General features: G+C 50.3%; 1 protein-coding gene across 1 annotated transcript; it reads left to right on the top strand.

The window, feature by feature from the left end:
- The first annotated feature begins 329 nt into the window (after positions 1-329).
- Tmem38a (transmembrane protein 38A) lies at positions 330-19,082 on the top strand. The gene is made up of 6 exons (XM_046437096.2): positions 330-528; positions 11,350-11,506; positions 11,752-11,936; positions 14,688-14,775; positions 16,386-16,503; positions 17,680-19,082. Exons 1-6 carry the CDS (start codon positions 405-407, stop codon positions 17,914-17,916), a joined length of 909 nt encoding a protein of 302 aa, XP_046293052.1. The 5' UTR covers positions 330-404; the 3' UTR covers positions 17,917-19,082.
- Positions 19,083-19,475: the final 393 nt, after the last annotated feature.

The raw sequence follows: 19,475 nt of genomic DNA, 5'->3' as shown, positions 1-19,475 counted from the left end.
GGGTCCTCAAACGACAGGGTCCTACGGGAAACAGTGTCCTAGCCGAGCCAGGCCCGCAGGGACGGGCGTGCCGCTTGGGTGGGCTCGGTGAGGGACAGGTCCCCGAGTGGGCAGCCTCTCCCGGCCGACTCGCCCTCCATGGGGCCGGGCTCCCAGGCTGGCGAGGCCGGGGGTGGTCGTGATGACCCGAGTGATGGGGCACGGGACCCGGTCGTCCAACTCCTTGGGACTGGGCGGCCCGCCACCCTCCCCGGGGTGAACCGTCGCCCCTCCTCTCCCGCGGGGGACGGGCTGGGGGTGGCGCCTGGAGGGCCGGGGCGGGCCCAGCGGCGGGGGCGCAGTCGCCGGGCCGCGGGCGGCAGGACGGACAGGGCCGGGGGCCGCGGTGGCACCCGGCGCGCGCCATGGACCTGCTGTCGGCCCTGAGCCTGGGCGAGCTGGCGCTCAGCTTCTCGCGGGTGCCGCTCTTCCCAGTCTTTGATCTCAGCTATTTCATCGTCTCCATTCTCTACCTCAAGTATGAACCAGGTGAGCTCGGGCCGGGGGCTGCAGGGGCTGGCGTCGGAGGTCGGGGGACGGCGGTGAACTCTGGGGTCGCAGGAAAGGAGAAGCCCTGGATGATGAAGGCGGGAGTGGGTAGGACAGAACCCGGGACTGGATCGAGGGAGTAGGCGGATGCTGAGGTCTTGGGGTTCTCCCACGCGGGTGCGGGCTGGGGAAGGAAGCCCCCGGGATGGTGGTGCTGGGGGAGGGGGAGCAGCTGCGGATGCGAGGGAAGGAGAAGGAGGAGCGAGTTTGTTTAGAGAAGGGGGAACGTCTGCGGGGGACGGGGAGAAATTGGGGGTCGTATTGGGGCAAGGCTGCATGAACTTGGGCAAGGTCCTAGACAGACAGGGGTCGGCGCTGCTGGCAGGGTCAGACGTCCTCGCCGCCTGCTGCTGTGACCTCCCTTAATGCCCTTGGCACATGGAGTGGGAGCGGCTGCTTAGTGTCTATATAAGGGCTGGCCGTGCTAGGGGCTGAGATCAGGTTCAGGGAAAGTGACACCGGGGGGCCCCCCTCCCCGATGCATCTATCTGGCATCCTCTCCTGCCTTCCCTTCTCCTTCGGTCGTCGGGTGGTGCTGGATCTCTGAGCCCTGTGGGAATTTTTCCAGCCCTGACCTGGGATCCTTTCCACCTATGGAGCAGATCGGGCCTCGAGGCTGGATGATTTGGGGTCAGCCTCCTCCCTCAACTCCAGACCTTCTTGGGGGAATCGCAGGAGATCAATTCTGTTACGATTTTTTAAGCTTTTTTTTTTTCTTTTCTTTTTTAATGAGGTCGAACAACCTCCTTAGAATGTGATCTACCTTTATATAAGGTTCACCAAAGCAAATGTTTCTCATTCATCTCCTAGTACTTTAATTATTCTAGTGCACCAGCAAACTTAATGGACAAGAGAATTTAGCTTTAGAAAAAAAATCAATCACTGGAAACTTTGTGACCTTTTCTCCCAGTTAGATGTAAATTACCCCCATATCTTAGAATGGAAGTGTCTTTATTCTTTTTCAGGAGATAAAAATAGGTACTCACCTTTACTAAAAAATAGAACTGAGAAGCAAAACGGAGGAACAGTTAATTTCATGGTAGCCACCCTTCCAGAGCTCTCTTCTGTGCATTTGTACCCATAGTGGTAGGCATAAATGCACAGTCTTACACAGACAGGATCACACTCTGTCAGGTAGCTCTGTTCTATTTTTGCCTATCCACATGCCAAAGCCTATTTCTTTAAAACCTCTTCTGGAAAGCAGTTACTTTGCAAAGCAAAATAAGCTTTTGTATTGTCCTAGTGTAATTGTGGGGCTGTGTATTTCCTGCCTGGAGAATTCCTGGTGGCTCATGCCAGTTCCCTGGGCAATTTCAGAATTTAGCACACTTTGGAAAATCTAAAATGTGAGGAGGTAGGTACCTGGAGGGATGGATGTAGGACACAAGTGACTAGAGGAAGGAGATCTCCAGTTAGCTGGGAGCCTGAAGAAAAGGTCTAGACATTTCTCCAAGAATCTCAGAATAAATCATTTGCTCTAGAATTCCCAGACCCTGAAGGTTCTAGAAGGTTGAGGAGTGGTTCTCAACTCTGGCTGCACTTTAGATGCTGGGGGGGGGTGCGGCTTTTAAAGCTCCATCCCCATTCCAGACCAACTGAATCCGAATATCTGGATGCTTAGGTTCCAAGCTCCCATCCCCTAGCTCCCCTCCCCTAGTGACTTCTGGTGCCATCCAGGTGGAGGATACCCGCCCATTTCAACTCTTTTCATAAATGGGGAAATAGGAAATAGAGGGTAAGCTAATTTAAATATGCAATCACACGGAGCTCTGTGGCTGTTAGTCTCAGGACTCAAACCCAGGTATGTTTAGACTCCAAGAATCAGTATGATTCTTTCTTCCCTTAGAAAAACAAGCTGGTTGATTTAAGTGTTAGTCCCCCCATTTGGGGCTGAGTCTCTGTAATGTTTCTTCTCTGAATCCAGCTACAAAATTTGCATAGCGAGGTATGAAATGACAGTATGGGACCTCTTGTGCAGAAATGAAAAATTTCAACATGGTGACATCCAATCATTCAGTTTGGGGCCCTTCTGAGCTCAGGATCCCCAGAAACCAACCCTGGCTGAGAGAGCCCAGCCAGCTTGAAGGAAAAACCTCTGACATGGAAGTCAGTTCCACCTCTGGCACAGGTAGTAACTTGGCTACTTTACTTCTGTACTTCGTTTGTTCATCTGTGACATGGAATCGTTAGTAAAATAATCCTGGACTCTCTTTCCTGGCTATTGTGAAGATCTGTTGAGAACTTTGTCAGTAGTTGGGTCCAAGGCATTTGTGAGAAGTGGTTATATTTATTTGGAAGCCTATGGAGAAATGTGTTATCTGGGTCAGACTATCTGGAGAATTCTGGGCCAAAATGAAGCTTATGGGTGTGGTTCTCAATCTGTGTCTCCTGGGAGCTGGTTAGAAATGCAAAGTCCCAGGTCCTACCCAGACCTACTGAATCTGAGTCTGTATTTGAACAAGATCCCCAAGTGATCTGTAAGCATATTGAAGTTCAAGAAGGGATGAACTAAAAGAGGCAGGGCTTATTTAAACTGGAGCTTCCTAAGGGCAGGAGGTTGGAATCTGGCTCATTTCTGGAGCCCAAAAATGCACACAAGGGGAAGGGTTGGTAGGTGCTGTATACACAAATGAATCAATGAGTGACAGTCCTGGCTACCTAAAGCCCTAATTTACCCAAAGAAAGTTTCAGAAAGTGATTCTCACACTTGGTTGCACATCAGACTCACCTGAGTAAGTCAATCTTTCATCCAGGCAACCCCAATCTGTCTTTTAAATCAGAATCACCAGGGATGGCACCAATATCAGTGTAATGACCTCTCAGTATCCACAGGGGATTGCTTCTTGACCCCTTCCCCACCATCATAGATACCCAAATCAAGGATGCTCAAGTCCCTTCTATAAAATGGCACAGTATTTGCATAGAACTACACACATCCTCCTTAAGCTTTAAATCACCTCTAGATTACTTATAACCCCTAAAACAATGTAAATGCTGTGTGCACAGCTGTAATTCTGTATTGCTTAGGGAATCAGGACAAGGAAAAAAGTCTGGGCATGGTCAATACAGGTGCAGTTTTTTTTTTCCTTGAATATTTTCAGTCCAAGGTTAGTTGAATCTGCAGGTGTGAAATCTACAAAGGCTGAGTGTATTTCTTGAGATTCCCCAGGTGAAAATCATTTCTCTACATGAGTTTCCAAGCCTCAGCACTAGACAGTTAGGATGTTGGCTGCCCAATGAGATATGTACAGCATTACCGGCATCAACCCTCCAGATGCTAACAACACCCCCCTGCTGCCCCCCCCCCGTAATAATGACAACCAAAAATGCCACACATTGCCAGTGGGTGGAAGGGGCTCAAACTCCAGTGCCCCTAGGGACAGGCAGGCTATACATAGGGAAGTAAGCCAGGTAAAGACCATGTCCAGGTGAGAACCAGTCAGGAGCACCTCCACCTTGTTTGAAGCTAGAACTGCCAGAGCTATTTTTTGGTCCCCAAGGGAAACTAGAAATGTAGACTTGTAGCTCCTTGTGTTTCTACAATGTTCCAGGAATTCTGTCCAAACATTTTCCCTCTTTTAAATAGATTTTATTTTTTCAGAGCAGTTTTAGGTCCACAACAGAATTAAGCTGAAAGTACGCAGTTTCCATATGCTACCCCCCCCACACCCTTTGCTCAGCCTCCCCCGTCACCAATGTCCTTTGCCTGAGTGAAATGTTTGTTACCATCAGTGAATCAACAGTATTGTCACTAGCATCATCATCATCTATATCAACATCACCATCAACCAAAGTCTGTTTACGTCAGGGTTCCTTTGTGTTGTGTGTGCTGTGGATTTCGATAGCCGTACAACACGGATCCACCATGGTAGTATCTTACAGAATCATTTGACTGCCCTAAAAATTCTCTGTACTTGCCAGATGTGGTGGCTCAAGCCTGTAATCCCCGCAGCTTGAGAGGCTGAGGAAGGAGGATCATGAGTTCAAAGCCAGTCTCAGCAAAAGTGAGGCACTAAGCAACTCAGAGAGACCCTGTCTCTAAATAAAATGCAGAATAGGGCTGGGGATGTGGCTCAGTGGTCAAGTGCCTCTGAGCTTAATCTCCAGTATCCCCCCCAAAAAAATTCTCTGTACTTGACTTATTCATCCCTCCCTTCCCAGCAACCACTGATGTTGTTACTATCTCTTTTTCTTTTGCAGAATGTCATTGAGGTGGGCTCATATAGTAGGTGACCTTTTCAGACTGGCTTCTTCTTCACTCAACAGTATACATTCAGGGCCCATGACCCTGTCTCTGCATCTTGCTGGCACTCTGAACACTATGCCACAGTGCAGATGAATACACCATTGTTTATCCCCTCACCTACCAAAGGTCATTCTTGGTTAGAGTTTGATTGTTTCTAAGACAGTGGTGGCTGGGGAGTCAAAGACAGCAGTTCATCAATTCCTGGTTTGAGACCTCTGGTTTGAACTTTAGGTTTTCTGAGGTTAAACTGATTTTCATCCTTCAGCCTTGAGGCTGAGTCCATGATCTGCAGTTTAAGTGGGAGGAAACAGAGAACTGAGCTCGAGGGGTTAGGAGAACAGATCTTGTCGTAGAATCACTGAAGACTCAGACAATACACCCCACGTTTTAGACTTCAAATTAAGTAGCAAGAACAGCAGTGCTGAGGTGCACTGGGGACCCTTCGAGCACTGTGCTGCTCCCTACAAATGAGAGAGCGTGCCGCAGGTCCATTGCAGACTAGCGCCAGAGGACCAAGGTATCTTCTTCCCTCATGAACCTGCCCCACTGTGGGACTGGAGGTGTGGCTCAGTGGGAGAGTGCTTGCCTGGCATGTGTGAGGTAGGCCTGGGTTCCATCCCCAGCACCATTAAAAAAAAGAAAATAACACCCAGTGGAATTCTCACCCCCAGGTATTTTCCATTTCTTTTGATTTCCAAGATTACATAATTCCAAGTGCATCATTGCTAAGCACTAAGCAATTTCTTTTGACCGTCTCAGTCACCCTTTGGGTTGACTGATAACACAGGGGTGGCCCATCTTGGCTAGGTTTGCCTAAGTCAAGCTCTACAAGTCCAGTGTCCCAGGAGACCTCCTGATCTTAAGCAAAGCATGATGGTTGGTCTCCGTCTTCATTACACACATGAGCAGAGGGAGTCCTGGAGAGACACGAGGCCAGCATGAGCTTAGTCAGTGAGAGGGCGATGCATTCACAGCATTCGAATTCGAAACCCAGATTCTCCAGGTTCCTGGTACTGCCCCCAAACCCAGCAAGAGGAACCAAGGACTTGGTCAAAGGACTAGGCCTGGGCTTTGGAGCCAGGGGGACAGTTTCTGAGCCATCACCTTGCTGTGGATCCTTGAAGCAGGACTGTCTCCTGAAACTCATCTTGTCCTTCCAAGGTTGCTGGAGGGGTCAGTGATGATAGTGCCACCTCAGGGAGGGGTATGTGCTCGTCCTGGTCTTTTGACAGTAGGCAAACTGAGACTGGGGAGCAGGGGTGGGGGACAGTTACCTGCCCCAGGCCACACCAGAGTGAATGCTGGATCCAGAACCTGGGCCTGTGACTGTTCAGGGCGCGCTTGTGGGACAAACCCACGAGGCTGCCTGTCAGAGTGTTGCTCACGGAACCCAGGCCCTCAGCCCCCACTCCCAGCTTGGCCCCTGGGAGGATCCCAAAGGACACAAAGACCCTGGAAAGAATTCAAACCCTGGGGTTTATTTTTAGATGCAGAAGTATCCATTTCTGCAAAACATGGGTGCCTCACCTGACCTGGCTCAGGAAGGACCCACCAGCTGCTCCTGAGGATCAACTCTCAGAGGAGGCTGTGATTCAAATAGACGGCCAGGATGGGAGAGGAGAGCACTTGGCCTCGTATCCAGGACTTGGTTAATACTGAGATTTAGGACAACACTGGGGGCAGGGAGAAGATGCAGTCTGGGCTCGTAACCCCAGGATGAGATGAGAAGATGGGATATTTCATCCCAGCCCTCATCTGGAGTTAGGCCATGATGGGATTAGGGTTCCCATCTGACAATAAGACTCAGAGAGAAGAAATCATTCCTTCAGGGTCATGTGGTTAGTTGGTGGGAATGACAGGAGAGTGTGTTGAACACTTACTCTAGCCACTTGGGCATGGGTGATGATCATAAAATGTAGTCTGTGGAAGAGAGGGACCCACAAATTCTACATATTCCCTCTGGAACATTACACAGCAGTGAAAATGAATATTACCCTGTGCTAAGTAAAAGAAGCCACACAAAAGCCACATGTGTTGTCTGATCCCACCTATATGAAATGCAAATCAGCCCCCTCTACTTCTGGGTTCAGTGTCCGAGGATTCAACCAACCATGGATCAAAGCCAATTGAAAAAAGCTGCATCCAGACTGAACACAAACAGACCTTATTTCTAGTCATTATTCCTAAACATACAGTATAAAAATTACTGACGTGGCATTTACATTGCATGAGGTATTTAAGTCACCTAGAGCTGATGTACAGTGTATGGGAGGGCGGGAGTGGGTGACAGCATAGTGCCTCGTGGCAGGATGACATGGTGGAGGAAGCTGGTCACTTCATGGAGACCAGAAAGCAAGGAGAGACAGGAAGGGTCCAGGGTCCCAGTATCTCCTTCAAGGGCACCCCACAGTGACCTAACTTCCTCCTACTATGCTGTCCCTCTTAAAGTCTCTGCCACCTCCCAACATGCCACAGGTTGCTGATCAAGTCTTTAGCATATAGGCCTTTGGGGGACATTAAGATCCAAACCCTAGCCATGGAGCACAGAATGCCCGGCCTCCGATGTGCTCAGCGTCACCCAGCTGCCTCCAGGGTGGTCATGCCCACGATGTCCCTACCTGTTTCTGCATGAAAATCTCATGCATTGGAGGATATTTCATCTCTGTGATGTTGACCAAGATGTAAAGAAGGTAGCTCCTTCTAGACAGTAGAACTCTGTGTTTCTCCATAAAAGGATGGACGGGGAGATTATTGTCCTCATAACAATCTTAAAACGTAACCCAAGGTGCCCAGAACAAGATGTCTCTTCATTTGCTTGAATATAAACTGCACTGGGGCTGGGAGAATGGCAAGAGAGAGAGCTCTGGAATGTCAATTCCGTGATGGCAGGGACCTAATCTATCTCGCTCATCACTGTCACCTCAGGATACAGCAGGGTGCACCTTCACGGTAATTCCCTTCTCTTGCAGCTGTTTATTGGATAACTTTGAGACCTCAGGCATCATTCACTTGCTGAACGTATCCTAGCCTGCTTGGGCTGCTGTAAAGAAATTCCATTGACAGGGTGGCCTGTAAACCACAGAAACTTGCTCCTCACCGGGCTGGAGGCTGGGAGTCCAAGGTTGGGGTCCAGCACAGTGAGGCTCTTGCAAGGGTCTTCTTCCAGTTTTCAGACTGCTGACTCCTGTAACCTCTCATGGTGCAGAGAGAACCGCCAGCCCCCTCAGGACTCCTAAAGGGCTCTAACCCCACCCACGAGGAGCCCACCCTTCATGCCCCAGCCACCTCCAAGGCTCCTCCTCCTAACGCCATCACACTGGAGAAGGTAGGGTTTCCTCTGAGCTACGTCCCCAGCCCTTTTTATTTTTATTTTTGAGACAAGGTCTCAGATTTGCCCAGACTGGCTTCAGACTTGGGATGCTCTGGCCTCATACTTCCAAGCAGCTGGGATTATAGGCACACACCATTTTACCCAGTTTGTCTGAATATTTCTTTTTATTAATAAGAGATTACGGGCTGGGGTTGTGGCTCAGCGGTAGAGCCCTCATCTAGCACATGTGAGGCACTGGGTTCAATCCTCAGCACCACATAAACATAAATAAACAAAATGAAGGTATAAAAAATGTAAAAAAAAAAAAAAAGATTACGTATGTAACCTCATTGTCCTATGTATATCTGAGGGAAGTTTTTATTTAAACACAACATTTTAAAGCTGTAATTATTCTATTTTCCATTGCTATAACAAATGCCTGAGTTGGGTACTGATAAGGAGAAGATTCTTTTATCACATGGTTTTGGAGGCTGAAGGTAGAAGATCAGGAGGCCTCATGTGTTCAGCCTCTGCTGAGAGCCTCTTAGCAAATGGCATGTGGAGGAAGCTCTTCAAAAGGGAGAGATCACAAGATGAGATAAGTAGAGACTCGGGAGTCAGGATCTCTCTTTTTTTCTTTGTAGTGCTGCGAATGGAATCATGTTATGCAATCGCTCTAACACAGAGACATTTTTTACTGTTAATTATTTTGAAACAGGGTACCACTAAGTTGCCCAGGCTGGCCTTACCCTGGTTTGCAATCCTCCTGCCTCAGCCTCCCAAATAGCTGGGATTGCAGGTGTGTTGCCTCACAAACTCTTAAAAACACCACACTGGGGACCAGGGTTCCAAAACTTGAACCTTTGGTTGAGAAACCATGTCCAAAGCATAGCAAGGGGGCATCCTGGGTATCAGCTGTGGCTGAGGGAGCGGAGCAGCTGTGCCATACGACTTGGTCCAAAATCATTCTCTGCAAAATGAAACTAGTCAGGGAGGGAATCGAGATGATGAAATAAGTGGCTACACTGGGACTGCCTCAGGCTTGGCAGCAGAGGACTGAGACAATATTAGCATAAAGATAGAACCTAACTAGTTATGAAGATCATGAAGACTTTAAATGGGTAGCACAAAGTGCAAGAATTTGATGAGTAGCTATTATTCCTGTACCTCTCATGTGATCTCGTGGACTTATTTTTAAAGGATTAGACTCCCCCCCTTCTTTTTTTTTAATATGTATTTATTTTAGTTGTAGGTGAACACAGTACCTTTATTTTTATTTTTATGTGGTGCTGAGGATTGAACGCAGGGCCTCACATGTGCCAGGCAAGCGCTCTACCACTGAGCCCCAGCCCCGTAGACCCCCGTTCTTAATGTGGAAATTGTGTGTGTGTGTGTGTGTGGTGGGTATAATATGGAACTTTCAAGTGATTTTCATCTTGAAAGAGTTTATGACTCAATGAGAAGTTGCAAAAATGGCAAGAGAGTTTGCAAGAACCCTTCACCCAACTTCCTACAATGATAACATCTTACAGAACAACAGCTTGTTAGTAGCACCCGAAAATTGTCATTGGTACAGTACCGTTAGATCAACCTCAGATTCGAGCTGGCAGCTTTTGTGTGTAGTTTTTAAAAATAGTTTTTGAGGTAGGATCTTACTGCCTTACCCAGGTTTGTCCTCCTGCCTCCTGCTCCCGAGTGGCTGGAAGTACAGGACATGCCACCATGCCTGCACCGTCTCTCACATTCGTGTGTGTGTGTGTGTATGAGGTGTGTGTAATACAGTTTTGTGCAGCTATATCACATGTGGGTTTGAATAACCATATCCGAATCAGAACACAGAGCGACTTCAGCACCGCCCTGTAAACAAACTCCCTCGTGCTGCCTCCTCCCAAACCTGACCCCTGGTCCCTGTCACTCATCACGATGATTTTGTCACTAGAAGAATGTTATATAAATCCCATCACACAGCATTTCTGAGATCGCCAGGTTCCCGTTCCCCATGACGTCCTGGAGATATTTCCACATGGCGGAGGTGGGAAAGCCATGGTCATTGAGTAGGAGGCGTACTTTGAGTTGTGAATCTGGATCTTTCCCTGGGCTGTGTGTGGTGGCCCGCAGGAACCGATACCAGAGTGGGCCGCATGGTGAAGCGGCGGGGGGGGGGGTGAGGCGGGCTCATGGCATTTCTGCTTGTATTTTCAGCCTACAGTGGGGTTATCAGGACGTCACCCCATCATACATCGAGGGGCATCTGCATTTGGAGTGTGCAGGCATCACCTTAGGGAGAAATCTGCACCTTTAGCTCACATCATCCCCGGTCTCCTCCAGCCTTTCGCAACCACTGATCTGCTTTGTTATCTTTTTTTTTTTTTTTTTCTTTTTTGGTACCAGGGATTGAACTCAGGGGCACTTGACCACTGAGCCACATCCCCAGCCCTGTTTATATCAGGGTCTCACTGAGTTGCTTAGTGCCTCACTGTTGCTGAGGCTGGCTTTGAACCCACGTTCCTCCTGCTTCAGCCTCCCGAGCCGCTGGGATGACAGATGTGTATCTGTCAACATTGAATGAAATGCCAAGATCAACAGCAGGGTGGGATCCACAGCACAGGATTGCTGGGCTCAGCAAAGCCAGGAGGCCTCCCTGGAGGAGAAGTGTTTGTGCTTGTCTTTTTTTTTTTTTCCTGCTCTTGGTTCTTGTTCCTCTGTTGCCACCGTTTGGAAATGGCCTCACCACCTGATTGCCCTGTGTTCCCTTGTTCTATAGTTCAGAACTCCAGGACTCCTCTAAGCACATGCCCTGTCTTTCCCTGTCGACCCCAACACCTGCTCTTGGCTGCCCTGTGCCCTGGCGGCTCGGCCCCAGTGAGACAGGTGGGCGCTCCAGCTGTTGCCCTTTCTCACCCTGCCCACCTAGGGCCAAGCTGCGCTCTTTTCTCACCCACAGAAACCCGGTCCTGCTTTTACTTTGCTTTATTTTTTCCATTTCGTTTCCTGTATTTTACTATATCATCCTCACACTTTTCTGAGCGAGGTGGAAAGAGCCCCAGCTCAGCTCCGCAGACCCTCTGAAATTGGCTCGCTGCTCGGCATGGGGTGGGTGCTGTAGGAAAGGCAGCCAGATGGGGACAGACTGACCTGAAGGCACAGGGTGAGGCATGCTCGGGGTGCTCTGGTGACAGAAGGAGTACATTCCTGTGCCTCGCAGGAGCCGTCGAGCTGTCCCGGCGCCACCCGGTGGCCTCCTGGCTGTGTGCCATGCTGCACTGTTTTGGGAGTTACATCCTGGCTGACCTGCTCCTCGGGGAGCCCTTGATTGACTACTTCAGCAACAACTCCAGTGTCCTGTTGGCCTCAGCTGTCTGGTAAGCCATCCAGGATGGGATGGGGGAGAGCAGGCTGGGGACAGAGATGACCCTGCACCAGGGAGGTGGGAAGCAGTAGGTCAGAGGAATCAGGACCCACTCACCCAACCTCTAGGGTGGCCCTGAACACACTGCCCTCCGTGCCCAGCCGCCTTGAGCCTGGCAGTGGGAAAGAGGGTGTGGACACTTCTCCTGTGACCCCATGGCCCGCCCCTCCCCCAACACTAGACCTTCTCTCCCCAAAGGTACTTGATTTTCTTCTGCCCCCTGGACCTCTTCTACAAGTGTGTCTCCTTCCTGCCTGTGAAGCTCATCTTCGTGGCCATGAAGGAGGTGGTGAGAGTCCGCAAGATCGCGGTGGGCATCCACCACGCACATCACCACTACCACCACGGGTGGTTCATCATGATTGCAACGGGGTGGGTCAAAGGTAAACAGGATGACAAAGACAGTGAAGTAACACCCCAGTTGGCACAGCCATTGCTCCAGGCAGGAGTCCAAACCTCACCATGAACCAATACCCAGTCGATAGGTGTGTGGCCAATACCTAATCAACAGCCAATTCCTAGTCAATAGGAATCAGTGACAGCAAAAAAAGCAAGTGACCCTAGAGCAGGGTTTCTCAGCCTTGGCGCTGCTGGCATTTGGGTGGCTTATTCTTTGTGGCAGGTCTGCACTGTGAACTATAGGAGTTTCAGCCACATCATGGCCTCTCCTACTATGTGCCAGTAGCACCTGTGCCCAGTGTGGGTGACCAACGATGTCCCCGACATTGCTAGGCACCTCCTCGAGAGCCATGTCACTCCAGGTGAGCACCCTTTCTCCAGAGCTCTGACTAGGGGCCTTTGATCTTTGGGGACCACAGTCCTTTCTGTCAGCCCAGTAAAGTCTACAGACCCTTGTAATGTTTTTATTTTTTATTTTTTGTTTATTTATTTATTCATTTATTTTTGATACTGCAGATGGAACTCGGGGCATTATGCTCTAGGCAAGCACTCTACCACTGGGCTACACTCCCAAGTCTGATGTTTTTGTTTTGTTTTGGTACCAGGGATTGAACTCAGGGACACTTAACCACTGAGCCACATCCTCAGCCCTTTTATTTATTTTATTTGGCCCTAAGTTGCTTAGGGCCTCACCAAGTTGCTGAGGCTGACTTTGAACTTTCGATCCTCCTGCCTCAACCTCCCAAGCTACAGATATTACAGGTGTGTGCCACCGTGTCTAGCCCATTGTATGTTTTTAAGTGCATCAAATAAAATATATAGGCTAACAAGGTAGCTCATTATTTTAAAATGCAATTATCAAAATGATTTTTAAATATGACATCTCAATTTCATGCTTCTTTATTAATGCAGTAACCACAGACTTTTCACTAGCTACTAGGAACTATTGAACTTTTGAAGTGATTCTAAAACCATTTGCAGCAACTGGAATGTGGAAAGAAAAAAACATCCATGAATTTGGGTGGTGGCTGACAGCCTGGAGAGGCTGCTGAGATCACTGCCTCCCTTCCCCATGGAAGGAAAGGCCGGTTTCAGTAGGAGGCTGTGAAAATGAAGAGTCCTGTCCGGTGTCTTGGACTCCAGGTTAAGACTCCTGATGCCGGGCGGGTTTTGAATTGAGGTCTTTGTGTGTCTTATCTCATTTGATCCTTAGGAGCCTCTTTTAGGAGAGAGCAGCCTCAGCCCCTTTTGCTGAGGAGGAAAATGAAATGACTTTCCCAGGGCCACACAGCTAAGAGGTTCAGCTGGGTTTGGCTCCAGGTCCTGCGAACCCAGTGTCTGTGTTCTTAATTTTTTTGAAGTTCTGTCCCCCTCCACCATCCATACTAAAAGGCAAACCAAGATGAACTTTAAAAGAAAAAATGGGACTGAGAATGCAGCTCAGTGGTTGAGGCCTTGCCTAGCAAGCATAAGGCCCTGGGTTCAATCCCTAGTTCTGGAAAAAAAAGGTTGCAGAGATAAAGAGTGACATTATTATAATGATAAAAGGGTCAATGTACCAGGAAGATACAATTATAAACTCATGCCCTTAAAACAGCACCATATTATCTAAAGCAAAAACTGACAAAACTAAGAGAGAGACAGCTTAACATTAGTAACTGGAGAGGTAAACCAAGGAATAATAGGAATTTAAGGAAAAACGACGTGAACATGCAAAAAGTCTCTGGCCACTTTATCCCCTTTCCTGCCTGTAAAGAGACGGTGTACAGGGCCTGGGGCTGGGGCTCAGCGGTAGAGCACTTGCCTAGCAAGTATGAGGCACTGGGTTCGATCCCCAGCACCACATAAAAAAATAAATAAATAAAATAAAGGTATTGTGTCCATCTACAACTAAATTATATATATATATAATTTTTTTTTTAAAAAAGAGTCAGTGTACAGGGCCAGAACCACCCTCCATTCAGTCATGGTGTCCTGAGTGTCTCTGACATTTGAGGTGGGGTCTTTTCTTGCTGTGGGAGATGTCCTGTGCATGTAGGATATGGAGCAGCATCCCTGGTCCCAATCCACTAGATGCCAGTAGCATCCCCTCCCAGTTGTGACAACCCAAAGTGTCTCTAGACGTTGTCAGATGCCTTCTTGAGGGCAGGATCGCCCAGATGAGAACCTCTGGTCCAGTGGTATGTATCAGGTGCCCCCTTTGACACACTGGTTCCTGGAGTGAGTGTGTAAGCCTCCTTAGCCAATCGGGCTAGTGAGAGGATTTTTTTTCAGTAATGTAACCCTTGTGTCTCCACGTGAGTCTCCTTATTCTCACCCCAGGAAGCCACTACAGAGCAGACCCCCAGGGTTACAGCAGGTCTAACAGAGGTGGGGAGACTTGGGAACAGTTGAGAACTCAGAGCCTTGAGGAAGAGAGAGGTCAGGGGTGGAGGCGGTGGTTCCGGAAGCTTCCTGCACAGCTGGACTAGAGGAGTCAGGTCGAGAAGGCCTAAGACCACCTTGGTGGCATGGGGGCTGGGGGTGGGGGCGCTGATTCCTTCACATGGTTTTGCTGGAATGTGCCACGCAAATCTTTGCAAGGCTCTGGCTCTCTGAGTCTGTTTTCTGATGGTCAGGCCCACTGTCCCCTAATGAAGTGTCCAGCAGCAGATAGGTGGCTTCCTTGGGAATTTAGACAGGAAGAAAGGGAGATGTGGGATGGCTGGCTTGTTCAGCAGAGCCCTTTCCTGTAGGCTCTGGGGTCGCCCTCATGTCCAACTTGGAGCAGCTGCTCCGAGGAGTCTGGAAGCCGGAGACCAATGAGTTCCTGCACATGTCCTTGTGAGTACCCCAAGCCCGCCCCGTCCGTCTATCTGTGTATACTATAGATGTCCTACTCTAGGTGGATACTGCTGAAACTTAGAGAAGCCTCAGCCCCTGACATTGCCTTTTGGAAGTTTCCAGAGGCTATGTCTGGGGAAACCCAGAGTGGGAGCCACAGCTCTGCCTAGAGCATGGGGGCAGGAAGGAGATGACCTTTGATTTGGGTTTTGAAGGGTGAGTAGGAGTTTTCTGGCTAAGAAGGAGCCTCTGGTCAAAGGCCAGCATCTCTACCAACTGTCAAATCAGAAAAGAGCAGTGATATAACCAGGTCTCCAGGGTTAGGGTATATAATGTGAGGGAGACAGAAGGATAGAGGGCTTGGGTGGGAGTGGGGGGCAGAGCATGGGTGGGGGGGACAGCTAGAGCCAAGGAGAGAGTGGTGAGCAGGACCAGACAGCAGCGTCCAGTATCCACGCACAGTCCCATGGTACATTTGGCCTAATTTATGTTTAAAGGAAGTAAAACTATAGCCATGAAAATAAGACAAAACTAAAAGGCTCACTCACAGGCCAGTGAAAATCGCCTCCCATTTCATACTATGAAAAACATGGCTTTGCCCCCCCAAAGTTGCTTCCCACCCCGAGTTTGCCAACAGCAAAATGGGGTCCCAGAGCCCGTGTGCGGCTTGTTCCTGAGTAGGCAAGTGCCTTCCTCTCTCTCAGACTCTGTTTCTGCCTCATGAGCTGAGTCCTGGGTTCAGGGGGTTCCGTGGGGTCACACATGTAAGCCACTTGGTCCTGGTCCCTGATGGTGCTTGGGAGATATCATCCAGTGTAGTGGCAGATGTTCATACTCTGCGGTGGAGAAAGGAAAGCTAAGAAGAGCTTGTGTTGTAGTCGCGCTTTCAGGGGCCAGGGGGTGAGCTGTTTGGGGATCCCTAAGACTATCCTGAGTTTCATGGGTTTGCTAGAAGGACTCACAGAACGCAGCGAAGCTGTTATACGCAGGGCCACAGTTATTACAGCGAGAGGGCATAGACACATCAGCAGAGGTAACGGCAGAGTCCAGAAGATTCCAGATGGGAGTTTCCAGTTGTTCTCTCCCCATGGAGTCACGTGGACACCACTTAATTCTCTGAGCCAGTGTGTGACAACAGGCATGGTGTACTGCCAACCAGGGAAGCTCCCCTGAGCCTTGATGTCCCTGGTTTTTATTGGGGCTCAGTCATGTAGGAACTGCCTGCTGACGGCCTTAGTCTCCACTCCTGCCTCCAGAGGTTGAGCAGATACCTCGCAGCCCAAGACGCCCACCGGGAATCGTATTGTCACCGTCTGATATGACACAAAGCAAAAACAAAAAAAACCCACAAACAACAACAACAAAAAACATACTTCCCTCCACACAAGAAAAAGAAAACCAAGGTGCTCTGAGCATCCAGAGTTTCAAGGGCTTAGAGGGCATCTCCCAGGAGCCGAACAAAGACCAGATCTTTCCTCAGGCCAAGTTAACCCACCTGTGCAGAGAGGTGCCCCTTGATCCACACCACCCATGCATCGGCACACTCCAGGCTGGGGTGGGGGCATCTTGGTCTTGCGGGTGCCTCCTGGTAACGACAGCTGCCCCCCCAGCCCCACCAAGGCCAGCTTGTACGGAGCCATCCTGTTCACCCTCCAGCAGACCCGCTGGCTCCCGGTGTCCAAGGCCAGCCTCATCTTCATCTTCACCATGTTCATGGTGTCCTGTAAGGTAAGCCCTCCTCTGCCCGAGGCCTTCCTGCATTAACCAATGCTGCCCTGAACCTCCCAGGATATGGGAGGGACCCGGACACTCCCAGTCTATGTGGCCCAGAAAGGACCACTCAGGGAAGCCTGCCCGTAGGTCAATGGAAGGGGGCTCTTCAAGGTGCAGTGTCCATTAGGTGGGGTTCCACCTATTTGTAGTTCCAGGCCAAGGACAGGCCTTCCCAGGTAGAGGGTTCAGCCTGGGCAAAGGCCGAGGGAGCTCTAGGCACGGAGAGTAGAGGCCCACAAAGCTGCGAAGGCACCGTCCGGCCATCCAGAACTGGCTGGACCAGGAATGATGTTGGTCTGTAGGATCATCCCACCCAGGAAGGGTCTTCGGGGCCACACTGTCCTCTGTCCCAAGGAGATGGGTAACTCTGCAACTGTTTCCCCAAAGCACGGAAGGCCTCAGCTCAGTGCTGTGTCTCCCCCTCAAAAGGAAGTGGGCCGAGTCTCCCTGCATCGGGGAGGAGGGGAGGGGGAAACAGGGCTGAGTCTTGTTCCACCTGTTTGCAAGTCGACGCCAGGCCAAGTGTGTCAGTCCATTCAGGCAGCTGGAGCAGGACACCAGAGACCACGGGGATTTTCACAGACAGAAATGTGGTGCTCTGAATCTGGAGGCAAGAAGTCCAAGATCAGGGTGCCAGCATGATTGAGGGCTGCTGAGGGTCCTCTTCCCAATTGCAGATGGCCGAAGTCTCAGTGTGTCCTCACATGGTGGAAGACCTGGGTCAGCTCGCTGGCCCCTTTTATTAAGGCACTCATCCTCCACATGAGTGTGTACTCTCATGGCCTTGGAACCTCCCGGAGGCCTCATCTCCTGACACCATGACTTTGGTGATTGGGGGGGGACACACTGAAACCTTGGCATCTCTTAGTGCCCATGTGTGGAGGGAACTCCTGCGGATGAGTGACCAACTGTCCCAGTATGCCCAGGACTGCCCAAGCTTGACCACTGGAAGTTACGCATCACTAGGACACCGGGGTGGTCGATCACCCTCCTGGAGGTGCATGCAGCCTTAGGGCTGGGACCTAACCTGACCTCATTGACCTTGTCTTTTCCCTCCTTTCTCTTCCTCTGGCTTTGCTTTCTGTCTTGGTCCCTCTCTGACTCTCGCTGTCCCCTGCCACCCCACCCCAGGTGTTCCTGACAGCCACTCACTCCCACAACTCCCCATTTGATGTCCTGGAGGGCTACATCTGCCCTGTGCTATTTGGAGCAGCCTGGGGAGGTGACCATCACCATGACAGCCACAGTGCATCTCATGGCGGTTCCCATGGTGGCGGGCCAGGTGCCCAGCATTCCGTCCTGCCTGCCAAGTCCAAGGAGGAGCTGAGCGAGGGCTCCAGGAAGAAGAAGACCAAGAAGGCAGATTAGGGGGTGGCCCAGGGGACCCATGGGGCACCAGGGATAGGACCAGGCCCAGGACCCTCACAGCTGGGGGTCATCCTGAGCTTCTTGCCCATCTCTGGGCCTTGATTTCCCCATCTGCAAATTGGGGCCATCAGCTCATCCTCCAGGGCTGAGGTGGGGATTAAATGAGATGACAATGGACTTTTGTAGGAGTGGAGGGTCCCTCTCTCTCTGTCAGACCCTCTGTTGAGTCACAGCTTTTTTAGGGGCACACAGAGTCCCGGTAGCAGCTCCAACTAAAAATCCTGGCATTTAATTATTTGTCCTTTTTTGGTTTTGTTTTTCTTCTCTGAAATTGCATCTTGACTCAGAGAATTTCAAGCCATGTCAAGACTTATCCATTTAGTGGGCATTTCCTAAGTACCTGCTGTGAGCCAGGTGCTGTGATTTCAAAGTCTTCTTGCCCAGGCTCCTCAATGATTAGACCTTCCATGCCCAGAACTTTCTGGCTCCTGCTGGGCATCCCTGGGTAAGTTCCTTCCCTTCTCTGAGCTTCAAGTTCCCCATCTGTAGAGTGGAGACCCCTGGCCCTCTGTACAGAAGGGTTTCTTTGAAGCAAGACGGAAAAGATCTATAAGCTCGTCAGCACCATGCAGTCAGGAGGGGAGATCAGGGCAGTTCTGAATCGTGGAAGGATTCAAACAGCTATCTGTGGCTTCGGGCTGCCTCCAAACCAAAGACTTGCAGCCATCTGGGTGGGGGGTCCCAAGATCCAGCTCTGTGAAGGAGCTCTAGGTGCTCACAGTTGGTCCCTGGAAGTGTCAGGCCTTCCTCATGCTGAAATCCGTCACCGTCGCTCACTCAGTCATTCAACAGGCTGATGCCTATGCTGTTTGTGCTGCTGCCGGGCAGGCCAGGAACCTGTACGGGGTGAGCAGACTCCCTCGCCCAAGCCGAGGTCAGCAGACGTTTGAGAGGGGTGGATAGGGTGGACATGTCCGGTCTCAGGTTGGATTTGAGCCCAGACCAGTTTGGGGTCCCGAGTGTCACCCATCTGTTGGGCAAGTGCCTTGTTCCAGTGATGCCCGGGAGTTGGGTGGGTACTGAGGCTTCAAGCCCCCCAATTTCATCCCTTGCATGTCCGCCAAAGCTCGGCATGAGGGCCCGCCAATAAATCTGTTGTGAATGAACCCTCAGGCTTGTCTGGCTCATTCTTTGACCTTGAGATGCAAGAACATAGTGGGGCAGTCGGGGTGATGGATCTGTGGGCCGGCTTGATGGTGGTGCCGTTTTATAGGTCTGTACAATTTAGGGCTTATCACTGTACCTGCTTCATATGTACAGCTCACTGTATACCAGTTGCATAAATAAGGCTATTTATTAAAACCCTCCATAAGAGAAAAGCTCCATAAAAACTGGGCAAAAGGCTTGAACACCTGGGTGGTTTGGAAATGGTCTTTCCCCCGGAGGTTGACTGCTGGAGGTTTGAGCCCAGGGTGGCAGGGCCAGAGTGGTGGTGCCCTTAAGAGGCGGGGCCTGGAAGAAGATGAGGTCATTATGGGCGTCTCCCTTGAAGGTCTTGA

The sequence above is a fragment of the Marmota monax genome, unplaced genomic scaffold (assembly GCF_021218885.2).
Source record: "Marmota monax isolate L192 unplaced genomic scaffold, Marmota_monax_Labrador192_F-V1.1 WCK01_AAM20220418_F8-fsc00021, whole genome shotgun sequence".
NCBI classification, from domain to species: domain Eukaryota; kingdom Metazoa; phylum Chordata; class Mammalia; order Rodentia; family Sciuridae; genus Marmota; species Marmota monax.
This window is presented reverse-complemented; position numbering and strand designations above follow the sequence as displayed.